At 42.6% G+C, this 17,972-nt stretch overlaps 1 protein-coding gene and 2 pseudogenes across 1 annotated transcript; 2 read left to right on the plus strand and 1 right to left on the minus strand.

Annotated features, from left to right (window-relative positions):
* Positions 1–3,257: 3,257 nt before the first annotated feature.
* On the plus strand, positions 3,258–6,758 carry LOC139372632 (bifunctional arginine demethylase and lysyl-hydroxylase PSR-like). The gene is made up of 7 exons (XM_071112406.1): positions 3,258–3,330; positions 3,596–3,719; positions 4,013–4,279; positions 4,370–4,502; positions 5,270–5,305; positions 5,420–5,524; positions 6,079–6,758. Exons 4-7 carry the CDS (start codon positions 4,370–4,372, stop codon positions 6,099–6,101), a joined length of 297 nt encoding a protein of 98 aa, XP_070968507.1. The 5' UTR covers positions 3,258–3,330; positions 3,596–3,719; positions 4,013–4,279; the 3' UTR covers positions 6,102–6,758.
* Positions 6,759–7,989: 1,231 nt separating this feature from the next.
* Positions 7,990–8,860, plus strand: LOC139372319 (uncharacterized; annotated as a pseudogene).
* Positions 8,861–9,866: 1,006 nt separating this feature from the next.
* Positions 9,867–17,972, minus strand: LOC139372633 (transcription factor Adf-1-like; annotated as a pseudogene).

The following is a 17,972-nucleotide window of genomic DNA, read 5'->3' on the forward strand; positions in this document are numbered from 1 at the left end:
TGAGAACGCCTCAGTATCCCTTATGTGTTCAACACTGCATGCCACATTTGACTGTTTCAATGATGATTGGACCCTTGTTATGCTTTTGAGTCATTATAATAATGAAGGATACCAATGAAAAAGTTAAGATTATGCATATAGGCCTAGCTGCAGTTAACACAAGCAACCAAACTAGTTTGACCATGTTCCATGAGGAAACATGGGAGTTCACCTGTCAGGAGAGCCCAGGTTCACTGTCGTCGCACTGTGTGGCTCACCTGCGAATTTGACACAGAAATGATTTAGGATAGATATTCTCATTATTTTTCGGGCAATTCATTCAATGTGAGCATTCAAAATATATTTTGTCGTACTTTTGCTCCTTTTTGGGACACTTTGACAATGGACAGTGGTGTAATGTTGCTAAAAGTGAAAGTAAAATGTTGTTTGGTGGCGGACTGAAGATGGGGAACTGAACGTAGTTATGTAGAGCACCTCAAGATAAAAACGTAATATTCAATATCGGTAAATTAGACTAAATGTTAGCACTACACAATCTGGTGGGTGATATCCTTCAATCTGGATAACAAAACAAAACGAGAAATGTATCGACAAATATTACGAAAACAAGCAACACCCAAACATGACGGTGAGTAAGACAGGGGAACCTATTTCAAAACAAAAAAGTGACTCTTCCACAGACGATTTAATATTTTCACCACCGGGAATGGTAAAGGTCGAAACCAATCTGTTAAAATCAGTAAATTACAAACTGGGTATACTTGAACTAGTCAGTAAAGATATAAAAGAGTTGAAGGCAAGCCTCGAGATGAGTGATGAAAAAGCTGTGACATTGGAGAAAGACACAAACAAGCTAAAAGGGACAGTCTTTAAGATTGAAACAGAAGTTTATGAACTTAAAAAGAAGAACACTGTTCTGAGAGAAGCCTTACTTGACATACAGACTAGATCCATGAGAGAGAGAGAGAGATACTTACAGGTATCCAAGAGAAAGAAGGAGAAGCTCCTGAATCTGTAGTTAGAGAGTTCCTCCTTACAACGCTTCAGATTCCACGCGAAGCTATCGACAAAATCCAACTCGAACATGTACACCGCTTCGTACAGAGAGAGCAGAGGTATGAACGCCCAATCGTTGCCAAATTAGCTCCTTTTAAAGATAAAATAATGATTAAAAGCCTGGTAAAAGACTTGCTGGGACCCAAATTGGTATGAATGACCAGTTCCCAAAGGAGATTGCAGAACGGCGTAAAGTTCTGTATCCAATTTTCAAGGAAAATAGATTAAAAGGGAAACGAGTAGCTCTCGTCGTCGATAAGCTATATATTGATAGCCAGTTGTTCAGAGACACAAAGACTACTCCATGGCTATTTTAAAAATGACAAAGTTCTTATAGACGAGGAATATAATGAAACACAATTCTAGCCCGGTTATTGACTGTAATAATACAACAAAAAATATAGCTTTTCTATATATCTTCAATTATAACTAATTGGAACACAAAAGCACTAATTCAACATGGTGAAGATAAAAACTCAGTAAACAGAAGGCACAGTATGTGTGGTGTGTGGTTTTTGATTTTGGGGAAAGTGTGGCGTTTAGTGAGAAAGGAAATGGTTGCATATCCCAGAACCAATGTATTGCTGAGAGCGGGGGTGTGAGAGAGCTTTCAATGTTGTTCAGATGATGGATATACTTTTTATAATGAATTATACATATTATTTATTTTTTGTCCTATCATGGTGGAACAGCGTTTTAAAATAAATTATACATTTGATTTATTTATTGTTCTATCATGGGGAACTACATTTTTAAAATTAATTATACGTCTAATTTATTTACTTATGATCCTATATTGATGGAATGGTCCACAACCCTATACCCTAGATACCCACCTGAATGACCCAGATACTAAGGAGAAGTCCCTAGCTGTTTTATGGGCCTGCTGTAAGTGGTCTGTATGCAGCCAAAATGCAGTCAGAGACCTAGAGCAGCACTGCCCCCTCAAGATTCGGATCCTGCTTGGCAGGGTTGGTCCTGCAAAGCCAAAGCCCCCTAAAGGGAGAGCATAATATGCAAGTAAATTCTCAAAGATGCTAATGAGAACCTTGACGACCTTGTACCTAGCCGGTGTGTATTCCGGTGGGGTGCCCCCACCCAGGCAGTGGCAGTGCTGGCAACACTAGCTGCAGTAACCCATGGGGAGGGGGTCACACTCGGACATTCAGAGAGGGGGTATATTATTGTGGCCCTGGTGGCACAAAATTAAAAGTTTGACTGCATGGTGTTTCAGGGAAAAGGAGTACATTTGACCTCCTGTAACGGTTGTCGTCTTCCTCTTCTGAGGAGGAGTAGGAAATATCGGACCAATATGCAGCGTGGTAAGTGTTCGTCATATTTATTACACTGAACACAGGAAACAAACGAACAAGCGAATAAAGAAAAAACGAAACAGTCCCGCATGGTGAAAAACTCTGAAACGGAAAATAACCACCCACAAACAAGAGTGGGAAAACAGGCTACCTAAGTATGGTTCTCAATCAGAGACAACGATTGACAGCTGCCTCTGATTGGGAACCATACCAGGCCAAACATATAGAAATATAAACGCAAGAACAAAACATAGAATGCCCACCCCAACTCACACCCTGACCAACCTAATATAGAGACATACAAAAGGAACTAAGGTCAGGACGTGACAGTACCCCCCCAAAGGTGCGGACTCCGACCGCAAAACCTAAACCCATAGGGGAGAGTCTGGGTGGGCATCTGTCCGCGGCTCTGGCTCTGGCGGCTCTGACCCCACTCCACCTTAGTCTCGGTCCACTTAGGTGGCGCCTTTGGAGCGGCGACCCTCGCCGCCGACCTCGGACTGGGGACCCTTTCACCGGGCCCCGAATAGACGGGAGACTCCGTCAGCGCCGGACAGGCGGGCGACTCCGGCAGTGCCGGAGTGAAGGGCAACTCTGGCAGCGCCGGAGTGAAGGGCGACTCTGGCAGCGCCGGAGTGAAGGGTGACTCTGGCAGCGCCGGAGTGAAGGGCGACTCTGGCAGCGCCGGAGTGAAGGGTGACTCTGGCAGCTCCTGCCTGAAGGGTGACACTGGCAGCTCCTGCCTGACGGACGGCTCTGGCAGCTCCTGACTGACGGGCGGCTCTGGCAGCTCCTGACTGCTGACACATATTTTTCTTAAAACTGCATTGCTGGTTAAAGTAAGTAAACATTTCACTGTAAGGTCTTCACCTGTTGTATTCGGCGCATGTGACGAATACAATTCGTTTTCCAGATTATATTTTGGGCTCTGATGAGGTACGACAACAACTAAGTTCATGAGGTAAATCTAAGTTATATTCTTGAAGTATCAATGGGTACATATCAATGCACTTTCCAACGAGATTTTCTTTACCCGAGAACAAATCACATGGTAAACGTGTGACATCCCAGTACCATTATTGTTATTCTTAAAATGAATGAATGCTTTCAATTATTGACCAGGATGTAAAGACTGTATCAGGACAAGAATGCCATCAACAGTACATATTCTTTGAGATGAGATAAATTTGCACTCACCTTTAACCTTACCTCTTCTTTGACCATAGGGCGTATGTGGATGCAACGAAACCCCAGTGTTGCTTAGTAACCTGATGCCACTGACAGTGACCATCTTGGCTTTGTATGATGGGGGTCGCCAAGCCAAGCCCCTGACTGGCTGATTTACCACCAGTAAGACTGCCTCTCCCCTCCCCTCTCCTCTATTCTCCCCAGCTGTTAGTTTTGGAGAGCTGTATAGTACCTGTGGTAGAGTGGTACTAAAGGAGATTGATTGATTGCCAGAGAGTTGCTTGTCCAAAATATTGATCTACTCTACCGTAATTCTCTCTTGCTCTACTCTAGTGTAATTCTCTATTGCTCTACTCTAGTGTAATTCTCTATTGCTCTTGTCCTGAGCTGCTTTTCTTTATCTTAGGAATTTAATGATAGGATTTAGTGTAAAAATGTCATTTTTTTCCCCACAGACGATAGGGTTGTGAGGTAACACATACACTTTTACCCAAAGCGAGTGTGTCACTCTCAACATTGACTGTTGATCAAACAACCCTGGTGTTGCCAGCACCATGCTCTAAAACACACTGAGTAATCCAGTGACAGTCCCAGAGCCTCTGAACCTAAAGACCAGTGAAGTCTCCACAGAGAGCTTCAGGGTCACCTGGGAACACTCAGCCCAAGACGTGGTCCTCTACAGACTCACCTGGACCACAACCAGAGGAGGAGACACTAAAGAGGTCTGTCTGGCTGTCTGTCCATCTGCTTTTTTTCTCCTGTTGCCTACTAAAATGGATCTCTCTCTCTCTCTTTCTCTCTCCATGGTGAAGATGCTGGTGAATGGTAACATGAACACCTACCCTCTGACTGGACTGATTCCCAACACTGAATACAAGGTGCCCGTGTCCTCCACCTTCAGAGACAATTTCAAAAGTGACGCCGTGAACATCAACGAGTCAACAGGTAAACTACAGGATATGTAGCTAATCTAACCATTCTCAAAGACTTACACACCTACTGCAGACCTACAATTACAAAGTCGCATTAACTTTATAATTGCACGTTTGAACATAACAAGGCCAATGTTGTTGATTATAGCTGAGTATGTGTGATAATACTATTAGGTAACGTTTAGGTGAAAAAAGACTGTGGGGTTTACCAAAAAAAATGCACAAGGAACAATTTAGAAATAACACATTTTTGTTTTCATTGCAAAGGTTGCTTTTATCATAAACAGGGCAGACAGAGGAGTTACTGTAGTTCTGATCCAGAACAGGTTTGTCAAGGAAGTAAAACACTGAAGAATAACAAGCATGCTGTTTGACACAATGAACCTAGGTGTACTTCACATACTTTCTAGGTGTACTTCACATACTTTCAGCTTTAGTATGAAGATTGAAAAGAATTAATATCCTCCTTCAAGATCAAAACAACTTACTGATAAATGTTGTCATGTTCCCACACAAGAGCCTCATAGAGGAGAATTATTGTGGCAGAATACAATGACTTTGGGAAAAGCCAAAACTTTTTTTAAGTTCAACGTCAGTTGACTTATCTTTTAATACATATCAAAAAAAATATATATTTTTAAAGTACATTTCTGACTTTAAAAGAGAGAAAGAATTACAGTGGGGAAAGATAGAGAAACATGACAGTAATATGATGTCATATTTTTCTTTATTATTTGTGATAATATAAGCATAATAGGTTTATGACAATCTCTTTTTCAGGGAAGACCAGAGACAACCCCTCTCCTCTTGACTCAGGTCATGTTTAAAGTGATTACCTCATTGTGTTTTTTATAACATTGGTTTTGACTAGGTCTAACACGTAAACTGTGTAGGTGATGGGGTTTGACTGTTTTGCTGTTATTCTTTCAGGTCAGGGTTCGAGTGAAAGTTCTAGTGAAGGTTCTAGTCAGGAGGGATCTCCAACTGGCAGCCATGAAGATACTGATGAGAACCAACAACTGTTACCTGGTAAAGGTCTGTATATATCAACCTCCCTCTCATCATCAATTGCACCCTTTCTTTCGGGTTTGGGTCATCTAAATAAGTAACTGATGACTGATAAATAAGTTCTCATTCAAAAGTCATTCTGAATTGGATTAAGAATAAATGTATACATTAAAGTCTCTAGTTAATCTCTAGCACAGATGCAATGCCTCTTTGCGGCCTATTAATAGTGCAAGTATATGTATGTATACTGGGGGGGGGAACAAACTCAATATACTTTAAAATGGCTCAAACCAAATCGAAACTGTGTAGAAATGATAATGGGTCTACATTCATTTATTGACTGTCCAGCTCACTAAGAATCACTGAAATGAAAGCTAGACAGTCAGGGAGCATTGAAAAGGTAAAAAACAGTGGATAGACTAATTTAGCACATTTTTACTGCGAGGAAATATAACACATTTTCAGTGTGACCCTCCGGATCTCGCTGAAGACCGAATGTGTTAGTTTCACACCTCTGCTCTACAGTGTAGAGCCAGTGTGGTACATATCCTAATGAGTATCCCCATCTTTTTGTCTTAAAGGGAGCGTGAGGCAACTCCATTGAATAAAAAGAGGCCCAGAACCCTCTGCTGGGAAAGGATGGAGCTAATGTGTGATTTATGCTGCTTTAAAATGGATTCTTGCATCATCTATCCATAATGTAAAACTAGATACGCTTTTTATTTGGATCATTTATATTCTGTATACTTAAGATCCTTACATGATCCTACTATATCATACTATTATATTTGCCATTCCATTATAACTATCCTATTATACATCCTGTGACGTAAGTAATGTACCTATACTGCATTTGGAAAAGCGTTACAGCCTTGTCTTCTAACTATTTGGTACACCTTCTATCACCAGAGGGATATGTTTACAATATATACTGTAGACATGAGTTTTCCAAATGAAATATTAAAGGCATGACAATGAGCGAACACAGATAGGTGTTGGCTAAATCATAAACAGACTGGACCACCCGGCTAGCATAGTATAGACAAAGAATATATACTGAACAAAAACATAAACGCAACATGCAACAATTTCAAAGATTGTACTGAGTTACAGTTCATATAAGGAATTCAGTCCATTTAAATATATTAATTAGGCCCTAATCTATGGATTTCACAAGACTGTGCAGGGGCGCAGCTATGGTTAGGCCAGGGAGGGCATAGGCCCACCCACTTGGGAGCCAGGCCCAGCCAATCAGAATGAGTTTTCCCCCACAAAAGGATGTTATTACAGACAGAAATACTCCTCAGCTGTCTGGGTGGCTGGTCTCAGACAATCCCGCAGGTGGTCTTGCGGTTGTGAGGCCGGTTGGACGAACTTATGGTAGAGAAATTAACATTAAATTATCTTGCAACAACTCTGGTAGATATTACGCTCAGCATACCAATTGCATGCTCCCTCAAAACATAAGACATATGTGGCACGTCATTGTATGTTGTAGCGTTAAGATTTCCCTTCACTGGAACTAACCCGAATCATGAAAAACAGCCCCAGACCATTGTCGTGACTTTCATTAATCTGATGACTGTTATGTATCAAATCAACTATGTTTTGTTACTCGATTAAATTAATCATGTAACAATTAACTCATTAGGATTTGGGGCACCACGGAAGAAGTTGTTTAACGAGTTACCATCTATTCTAGATGATATATAAGATATCGTTAAGTCATTTAATCATTACCTCATATCAGTCTCACAATTCTAAACGTTGCATACTCCTTACATCTGCACAAACCCCAGCCTTACTGATCATTCTATACCACACAAATATATTTCATTATTTATTTACTAAATGATAACACAGGATACACACACAGCATAGGTTATTGATTAGAAACGTAATATGATGAAAACAGGTCCCTAGTGGACTTACAACATTAATGCTTGTTTATCAAAAGAGGGTGGAGTAGAAGAGAGAGAGAAGGACAACACTTATACACATTCTTATTGTAATGTACATACACTCTTAGAAAAAAAGGGTTCCAAAAGGTTTCTACTGCTTTCCCCATAGGTTAACACTTTTTGGTTCCAGGTATAACCCTTTGGGGAAAAGGTTATACATGGAAGCCAAAAGGGTTCTACCTGGAACCAAAAAGGGTTCTTCAAAGGATTCTCCTATGGGGAAACCTGGAGAACCCTTTTAGGTTCTAGATAGCACCTTTTTTTCTAAGAGTAGAGTTGGACTAGGCTATAGTTTATTGATATAGTCATAGACTGAATTGTACTGTTTCAAGGCATTGTTTATGATGGTTGATGAGTATTACAATATAATTGTTGTTATGATGACAACATATGATGAGTATTACAATATAATTAGTAGAGCATAATAAACATTAATGAGGTATTAATTAATGATGAGTAGAAAGAATATGTGGGTGGAATTCAAATTACACACAATATTGATAATTATTTTGAATTTCAGATTCTTGGTGACGGGACTCCTACAGGACCATTGGATTTAGCATCCGAGTTGTACGGTCCATGGTGGCAGGCATTGTCCCCTCTGTGGCACAAGCCATTTGGGACGGTCTGGTTGGTGAATACATGCCTGTCCCCAAGGAGGAAGACTGGAGGGCCATCACTGCCGAGTTCCTGGAGAGGTGGAATTTCCCCAACTGTCTTGGCTCCATTGACGGGAAACATGTAGTAATCCAGGCTCCACCGTGCTCAGGTTCGCAATTCTACAACTACAAGGGTACATATTCAGTTTTACTCTTGGCTGTAGTAGATGCAATCTACTATTTCCGTGTTGTCGATGTTGGTGCTTACGGCAAGGGAAGTGATGGCGGGACCCTCCTCGACTCTGCCTTCGGCCAGGCACTTCAGGATGACATCCTGGAGATTCCACCACCTGCATCACTCTCTGAGGCTGAAGACCTGGGACCCGTTCCCCATGTCTTCGACGGAGACGAGACATTCCCTTTGAGACCCAACCTCATGAGGCCCTACGCTGGACTCCAGCTGCCATTGCCAAAGCCTGTAAGGATCTTTAACAAATGACTGTCCAGGGCAAGGTTAGTTGTTGAATGCGCCTTTGGGATTCTGGCAGCCGGTGGAGAATGTATCGGAGAGTGCTTGGTCTCAGCCCCTCAAATGTCGATGCCTGGGTGAAGGCCACGTGTGTTCTCCACAACTACCTGCAGAGGTCATTCCAGGAGCCACTCCGGATGGAGATGGGCACGCCAAATGGTCCAGGGCAGGTGCCAACAACGCCCCCAGACAGGCACTCCAGGTGAGGGAGAAGCTGACCACCTACTTCTCATCGCCAGCAGGTGAAGTCCCATGGCAGCATATCGTGGAGTGAAACAGCTCTTTTAAGCGCCCCCTAAAATGTTTATTTATTCATTTAACAAAGGTTATTTTAAGAACCATCCACAGTTGTCCATAAAATTGCATTTTCCCCAGATTATTTAATGTCTCTGTCTCTCTTCATTTGGAAGTTATATTTAAGTGGAATTTGGGTAAAGACCACAACTTAACCCCTTCCCTCTCCCATTAACATCAGTATTATACACACCTGGCATGGTACATCAGGTGAGCGGGAGCACTAATTAAGGTTATACGACATACAGTTAGTATGATAACAAAGGGAAGGGTAACCTAGGATCCATACAAATAGTACAGTTTACCACCATCTTCACTGGTCTAACAAAATGAACGTGGGGGAAAAAAATAATTAGAAAGAGAATGTGTTTTTACTTTGATCTTGTCTTAGATCTGCAAAGGTATAGGGAAGAAATAACCAGATTAAGTCTAAATTAGATATTAATAAAGAAATTACACAACTGACTATGAAAACATTAGAATTTAATAAGTATTCAAGTACAGGAAAGAACATGACAGGCATGTGTGTTGTTAAAATGTTACAAAAAAATAAAACAACTATTGAAAGAGGTGTGCATGTGTGCGTGTAAAAATACCAAAAATAACATGTAGCCAGCCTGTAATCTGTAAGAGAATAACAAGAGCATGTATTTTTGGCACAACTGCAGACCGATACAGGGACTACTCATAAAGCCTAGGCGTAGTAGGGGAACTTCAGACATGGCCATAAAGAGAGAGAGGGCAGGGCACTGGAGATCTGAGGAACAGAGAGGACTGGAGGAGGAGGTGTGTGTCTCTGTCTCTGAAAGAAGAAAATAATGTGTAGCCATAACACAGCTAAACAGGCCCCTGGACGTCATGGACCAGTCGATGGAACATAACATTTTGTGAAGTTTCAACACCCTGGTTTTCAAGAGGTTTTAAATGAAATAAATATATTCACCTTTAGTCTGGTAAGAGACCAACAAGAGCATCTGTGAATTCTCCGGTGTGTGAGTTTCAATTCCGTCAATTCAGAAATCTATGGAACACTAATAATGAATGCTATCCTAAGACTTTAGAAACAAATGACTTTATGAATTGGCTGAATTTAAACAGAACTGACGTGTGTGAAAGTAAAGGTACAATGAGGGAGGTCAAAACAACAACCAGACAACTCCTCTCCTCTTCCTGTCCTTCCTGTGAGCTGGTCGGCTAAATTGACTCCATCTCTGGAAGGGAAGAGAAAAACACATACATGCATTACATAATACCATAAAAGGTGAGATTTATGTTAACTAAATACTGCTTGTATAGTGTAGTTAGTGGTATAAATATTGGAACAGTGTGGTAAAGTTGGTAATTCTTGCTGTTTACTCGTGGAATTTGTATTTCAGATCAAAAGATTAATATGACAGGCAAATATTTAGACAGCAAACTCTTGTTTTAGGATATTTTCTAACCCAGAAACAAAAGCTATACATTTGCCTCATATTAATATTTTGATCTGAAATACCAATTAGCCTACATGAGTATACTGTAAAAATGACCTACTTTACTTCACTGTTGCAATACTTATGACACTACCTGTAGTGTGGAGAAAACAAGTGTACCATTGAACTCTGCTTAGAAAAGAAGCTGATGAATTTTAACCTTGACTGCTGCTTTTCTTTGCTGAGGCAGCCTCTTCCGGATTGGCACCAGGCTCATGGCAAAAAGGGGCTCTTCATCCCCCTTCCTGTGAGCATCAGGTTGGGCAGCATTCCTCTCGACGGCTTGGAGGAGCCTCTGCTGAAATGAGTTGAGTGTATCTGGCGGCTGGTACCTCCGATGACGCCTGGTGTGACGTTGTTCCTCTTCATTTCTCTTACTGTTTCTCTCGTTTGTCTCCACGGCCACATCCTGTTCAACAAGGTCCTCAGTGGTCACTTCTGTGAGGTTCATAATAATCTCAGGTGGTCATAGATTCAGAGGTGCTTCCTCCATTTCATCATCTTCCATGGCTGCACCGCTGGTGGTCATACTTGTGGATGATGTAGACGTTGTAGAGGGTCTCACTGCACCGCTGGTGGTCATACTTGTGGATGATGTAGACGTTGTAGAGGGTCTCACTGCACCGCTGGTGGTCATACTTGTGGTTGATGTAGACGTTGTAGAGGGTCTCGCTGCACCGCTGGTGGTCATACTTGTGGATGATGTAGACGTTGTAGAGGGTCTCGCTGCACCGCTGGTGGTCATACTTGTGGATGATGTAGACGTTGTAGAGGGTCTCGCTGCACCGCTGATGGTCATACTTGTGGATGATGTAGACGTTGTAGAGGGTCTCACTGCACCGCTGGTGGTCATACTTGTGGATGATGTAGACGTTGTAGAGCAGGGGTGTCAAAGTCAAATGGACGGAGGGCCAAATAAAAAAATCAGCTACAAGACGAGGGCCGGACTGTTCGAATGTTCATTGAAATTTTTTTAAATGACGCATATAGTCTAGTGAACCTAATTGAACCTACTGAAAACCTAACAAATATATTACAATATGATCAGATAAATAAAGCAATATTTTCTTATGGCTCTGTCAGTAATCTTTAATTTTCAACAGACACAAAAGACAAATTTCCTTTATATAAATATCCCCATAACATGAACATTAAATGAAAGAAACCGGTATTCAAGGCACCATCAGTAGACTATATTTTCTATTTTAGCAAAAGTGGGCTAAATTTACTTCAAAGAAAAAACAATAATAGCAATTTTCTATCATCCACTCAACTGAAATATTTTTAAAATATAATTGGATTGAAATACAAAAAAATAAAGTGCAAAAATCTATTAATCAAAAACAACACTTTGTTTAAGGAGAAGTAACATGCAGTGAAAACAAATATTAAATTTTAACTTTTAAACTTGAACTGAGTAAAAACTCTAAATATGTGATTGCACAGTAATGTTCACTTGTTTGAGGTTGAGGGTGATACTTGGTGGTGTCCCATCTTTTCCACAAGTTCATCAATGTTCGGGGTAAGGCTCTGAGCTGAAGAAATCCTCAGAATTGAGTGGAGGTGTTCAGCAGTAAGTCGACTTCTGTGTGATGTTTTGTTCAGGTTCATCAAAGACAAAAGTTGTTCACACAGGTATGTGCTGCCAAACATAGACAACGTTTGAGCAGCCTGGATGCGCAGCTGGGGCATTGTGCCGGGGAGGAAACGGGCAAACTCCGCAGCACCCACTGCCGCATATTTTTCCCTCAGTGCATCATTGCATTGGAGGTCAATCAACTCCATTTGGAGGTTTGGTGGTGAGCTTTCCACGTCAACAGCAAATGGGTTACCGAGCAGTTCCAACCTGCTTTTTTGTGCTTCAAAGTCAGCAAATCGGCGTCGAAAGTCAGTGGTAAGCATACCTATTTTATCAGCCAACTGTGTGCTCGGGAACGCACTGGTAGAGAGCTTCTCTTTCATGGTCTGGCAGCTGGGAAAGTGGCTCAAATTTTCTTTCCGCATCTGCGTCTCCCACAGAGTCAGTTTGGTTTTAAATGCCTTCACTGTACTGTACATATCAGAGATGACACGATCCCGACCCTGCAGCTGCAAGTTTATTGCATTCAGATGACTCGTAATGTCACACAGAAAAGCCATTTCACACAGAAACATTTCGTCTCGGAGTTGTGTTGTGTCTTTCCCTTTGCTGTCCAAGAATAGACAAATCTCCTCACGAAGCTCGAAACATCTTTGAAGCACCTTTCCCTGGCTTAGCCATCGCACCTCTGTGTGATAAGGCAAATCACCATGCTCCGTTTCTAACTCCGTCAGAAATGCCTTGAACTGGCGGTGATTCAAACCTTTGGCTCTGATAAAGTTAACTGTGCGCGTGATGATGCTCATTACATGCTCCATTTTCAAGGCTTTACCGCACAACGCTTCCTGGTGTATGATACAATGATAAGCTGTCAGCTCACCTGTCGCGTTTTCCTCTTGCATCTTTTCCCGTATCTTCGCCACCAGTCCGCTCCTGTGTCCACACATCGCAGGTGCTCCGTCGGTTGTCAAACCCACGAGTTTTTCCCAAGGCAGCTCCATCTCATTTACACATCTTGACACCTCTTCATACAAATCATGCCCCGTAGTTGTGCCATGCATAGGACGTAAAGCCAAAAACTCCTCTGTCACGCTTAGGCTGGAGTCCACTCCGCGGATGAAAATTGACAACTGGGCAATGTCAGAAATGTCGGTGCTCTCATCCACAGCCAAGGAATATGCAATAAAATCTTTTCCCTTTTTCACAAGCTGCTCTTTTAGATTGATGGACAACTGGTCTACTCTCTCGGCAATGGTGTTTCTGCTCAGACTCACATTTAAAAAGAGTTGCCTTTTTTCTGGGCAAACTTCGTCACAAACTTTAATCATGCAGTTTTTGATGAAATCCCCCTCCGTAAATGGCCGGGCTGATTTAGCGATCTCTTCTGCCAAAATAAAACTGGCCTTGACAGCAGCCTGGCCTTGTGATTTGGCTTTTTTGAACAGAGCCTGTCGAGATTTGAGGCCTCGTTTTAATTCCTCTGCCTTTTGTAGCCTTTGTTCCATGTCCATATTCTTGTTTTTGTCCGCGTGTTTCGTTTCATAATGTCGTCTCAGATTATACTCTTTCAGTACCGCCACACTTTCTCCACACAGAAGACACACAGGTTTTCCAGCTACCTTCGTGAACATATACTCCGACTCCCACCTTGTTTGAAACCCCCGGTTCTCAGTATCCACCTTCCGTTTTGCCATTTTTGATGGGTATCTGAAAATTAATTTTACTGTGATGCTGACGACTGCTGTGCCAATAAATATTGAAATGAAGCAGCCTACTGCTCGGTGCGTCACCTTTGCATTGTGGGAAATGTAGTATTGGTGCGTGTAAAAGATCTGCGGGCTGCCGGCTTGCTGCGGGCCGGTTCTAATAATAAATCAAGATCATCCCAGGGGCCGTAAAAAACCTTCTTGCGGGCCGGATGTGGCCCGCGGGCCTTGACTCTGACATATGTGTTGTAGAGGGTCTCACTGCACCGGTGGTGGTCATACTTGTGGATGATGTAGACGTTGTAGAGGGTCTCGCTGCACCGCTGGTGGTCATACTTGTGGATGATGTAGACGTTGTAGAGGGTCTCGCTGCACCGCTGATGGTCATACTTGTGGATGATGTAGACGTTGTAGAGGGTCTCACTGCACCGCTGGTGGTCATACTTGTGGATGATGTAGACGTTGTAGAGGGTCTCACTGCACCGGTGGTGGTCATACTTGTGGATGATGTAGACGTTGTAGAGGGTCTCGCTGCACCGCTGGTGGTCATACTTGTGGATGATGTAGACGTTGTAGAGGGTCTCACTGCACCGGTGGTGGTCATACTTGTGGATGATGTAGACGTTGTAGAGCAGGGGTGTCAAAGTCAAATGGACGGAGGGCCAAATAAAAAAATCAGCTACAAGACGAGGGCCGGACTGTTCGAATGTTCATTGAAAAATTTTTAAATGACGCATATAGTCTAGTGAACCTAATTGAACCTACTGAAAACCTAACAAATATATTACAATATGATCAGATAAATAAAGCAATATTTTCTTATGGCTCTGTCAGTAATCTTTAATTTTCAACAGACACAAAAGACAAATTTCCTTTATATAAATATCCCCATAACATGAACATTAAATGAAAGAAACCGGTATTCAAGGCACCATCAGTAGACTATATTTTCTATTTTAGCAAAAGTGGGCTAAATTTACTTCAAAGAAAAAACAATAATAGCAATTTTCTATCATCCACTCAACTGAAATATTTTTAAAATATAATTGGATTGAAATACAAAAAAATAAAGTGCAAAAATCTATTAATCAAAAACAACACTTTGTTTAAGGAGAAGTAACATGCAGTGAAAACAAATATTAAATTTTAACTTTTAAACTTGAACTGAGTAAAAACTCTAAATATGTGATTGCACAGTAATGTTCACTTGTTTGAGGTTGAGGGTGATACTTGGTGGTGTCCCATCTTTTCCACAAGTTCATCAATGTTCGGGGTAAGGCTCTGAGCTGAAGAAATCCTCAGAATTGAGTGGAGGTGTTCAGCAGTAAGTCGACTTCTGTGTGATGTTTTGTTCAGGTTCATCAAAGAAAACAGTTGTTCACACAGGTATGTGCTGCCAAACATAGACAACGTTTGAGCAGCCTGGATGCGCAGCTGGGGCATTGTGCCGGGGAGGAAACGGGCGAACTCCGCAGCACCCACTGCCGCATATTTTGCCCTCAGTGCATCATTGCATTGGAGGTCAATCAACTCCATTTGGAGGTTTGGTGGTGAGCTTTCCACGTCAACAGCAAATGGGTTACCGAGCAGTTCCAACCTGCTTTTTTGTGCTTCAAAGTCAGCAAATCGGCGTCGAAAGTCAGCGGCAAGCATACCTATTTTATCAGCCAACTGTGTGCTCGGGAACGCACTGGTAGAGAGCTTCTCTTTCATGGTCTGGCAGCTGGGAAAGTGGCTCAAATTTTCTTTCCGCATCTGCGTCTCCCACAGAGTCAGTTTGGTTTTAAATGCCTTCACTGTACTGTACATATCAGAGATGACACGATCCCGACCCTGCAGCTGCAAGTTTATTGCATTCAGATGACTCGTAATGTCACACAGAAAAGCCATTTCACACAGAAACATTTCGTCTCGGAGTTGTGTTGTGTCTTTCCCTTTGCTGTCCAAGAATAGACAAATCTCCTCACGAAGCTCGAAACATCTTTGAAGCACCTTTCCCTGGCTTAGCCATCGCACCTCTGTGTGATAAGGCAAATCACCATGCTCCGTTTCTAACTCCGTCAGAAATGCCTTGAACTGGCGGTGATTCAAACCTTTGGCTCTGATAAAGTTAACTGTGCGCGTGATGATGCTCATTACATGCTCCATTTTCAAGGCTTTACCGCACAACGCTTCCTGGTGTATGATACAATGATAAGCTGTCAGCTCACCTGTCGCGTTTTCCTCTTGCATCTTTTCCCGTATCTTCGCCACCAGTCCGCTCCTGTGTCCACACATCGCAGGTGCTCCGTCGGTTGTCAAACCCACGAGTTTTTCCCAAGGCAGCTCCATCTCATTTACACATCTTGACACCTCTTCATACAAATCATGCCCCGTAGTTGTGCCATGCATAGGACGTAAAGCCAAAAACTCCTCTGTCACGCTTAGGTTGGAGTCCACTCCGCGGATGAAAATTGACAACTGGGCAATGTCAGAAATGTCGGTGCTCTCATCCACAGCCAAGGAATATGCAATAAAATCTTTTCCCTTTTTCACAAGCTGCTCTTTTAGATTGATGGACAACTGGTCTACTCTCTCGGCAATGGTGTTTCTGCTCAGACTCACATTTAAAAAGAGTTGCCTTTTTTCTGGGCAAACTTCGTCACAAACTTTAATCATGCAGTTTTTGATGAAATCCCCCTCCGTAAATGGCCGGGCTGATTTAGCGATCTCTTCTGCCAAAATAAAACTGGCCTTGACAGCAGCCTGGCCTTGTGATTTGGCTTTTTTGAACAGAGCCTGTCGAGATTTGAGGCCTCGTTTTAATTCCTCTGCCTTTTGTAGCCTTTGTTCCATGTCCATATTCTTGTTTTTGTCCGCGTGTTTCGTTTCATAATGTCGTCTCAGATTATACTCTTTCAGTACCGCCACACTTTCTCCACACAGAAGACACACAGGTTTTCCAGCTACCTTCGTGAACATATACTCCGACTCCCACCTTGTTTGAAACCCCCGGTTCTCAGTATCCACCTTCCGTTTTGCCATTTTTGATGGGTATCTGAAAGTTAATTTTACTGTGATGCTGACGACTGCTGTGCCAATAAATATTGAAATGAAGCAGCCTACTGCTCGGTGCGTCACCTTTGCATTGTGGGAAATGTAGTATTGGTGCGTGTAAAAGATCTGCGGGCTGCCGGCTTGCTGCGGGCCGGTTCTAATAATAAATCAAGATCATCCCAGGGGCCGTAAAAAACCTTCTTGCGGGCCGGATGTGGCCCGCGGGCCTTGACTCTGACATATGTGTTGTAGAGGGTCTCACTGCACCGGTGGTGGTCATACTTGTGGATGATGTAGACGTTGTAGAGGGTCTCACTGCACCGGTGGTGGTCATACTTGTGGATGATGTAGACGTTGTAGAGGGTCTCGCTGCACCGGTGGTGGTCATACTTGTGGATGATGTAGACGTTGTAGAGGGTCTCGCTGCACCGCTGGTGGTCATACTTGTGGATGATGTAGATGTTGTAGAGGGTCTCGCTGCACCGGTGGTGGTCATACTTGTGGATGATGTAGACGTTGTAGAGGGTCTCGCTGCACCGGTGGTGGTCGCACTAGTAGATGGCAGAGAGTCTCGCTGCACCGGTGGAGGCGGCGGTCGCACTTGTAGATGACGTAGAGGGTCTTGATGCACCGGTGGCACTCACACTTGTGGATGACACAGAGGGTCTGGCTGTAAATTGCCACTTGTTGCCCTAGACACAATAAATGGATCCAGAAAAGAAAGATTGTGGCAGAAGCGCCAAGGCTGCCGACCTGAAGCTGCTGACCCAGACCTCTTCTTCTCTTTCTCTGCCCTTCTCTCTCTCTCTCTGATACCTGTCCCTGAGTCCTCTCCACTTCCTCCTACAGTCTTCTTCTACATAGACATGAACATGATAAGCCAAACCATTACCTAGCATAACTTTAGTTATTAGATAGCTATCATGGACACGGTTATCTGACCAAATTATCAGGGGTAGCATCTACCATAATTACTATTTATCTCACATACACACTCACTCTCTCTCATACACACTCACACTCTTTCAAACATGATTATTTGGCCAAGTTATCAGGGGTAGTATCTAGCATTATTTATACTACTATTTATCTTTCACACACACCCCATTGGCTAGGTTAGCTAGCTAGCTAACTAGCCACATCTAGCACAAGCTTACTACTAAACTGACCTGGCAATCCAACTATCGTGGACACTTGACTCCAAGCAGCATTTTTTATGTTTAAGTCCCTGTAGCTGTCACCATTTGTGTCAAACAGGCACGGTTTTGAGGATACTGCGAAAATGATTATCTCATCCAT

Source organism: Oncorhynchus clarkii, chromosome 18 (genome assembly GCF_045791955.1).
Source record: "Oncorhynchus clarkii lewisi isolate Uvic-CL-2024 chromosome 18, UVic_Ocla_1.0, whole genome shotgun sequence".
Taxonomy (NCBI): domain Eukaryota; kingdom Metazoa; phylum Chordata; class Actinopteri; order Salmoniformes; family Salmonidae; genus Oncorhynchus; species Oncorhynchus clarkii.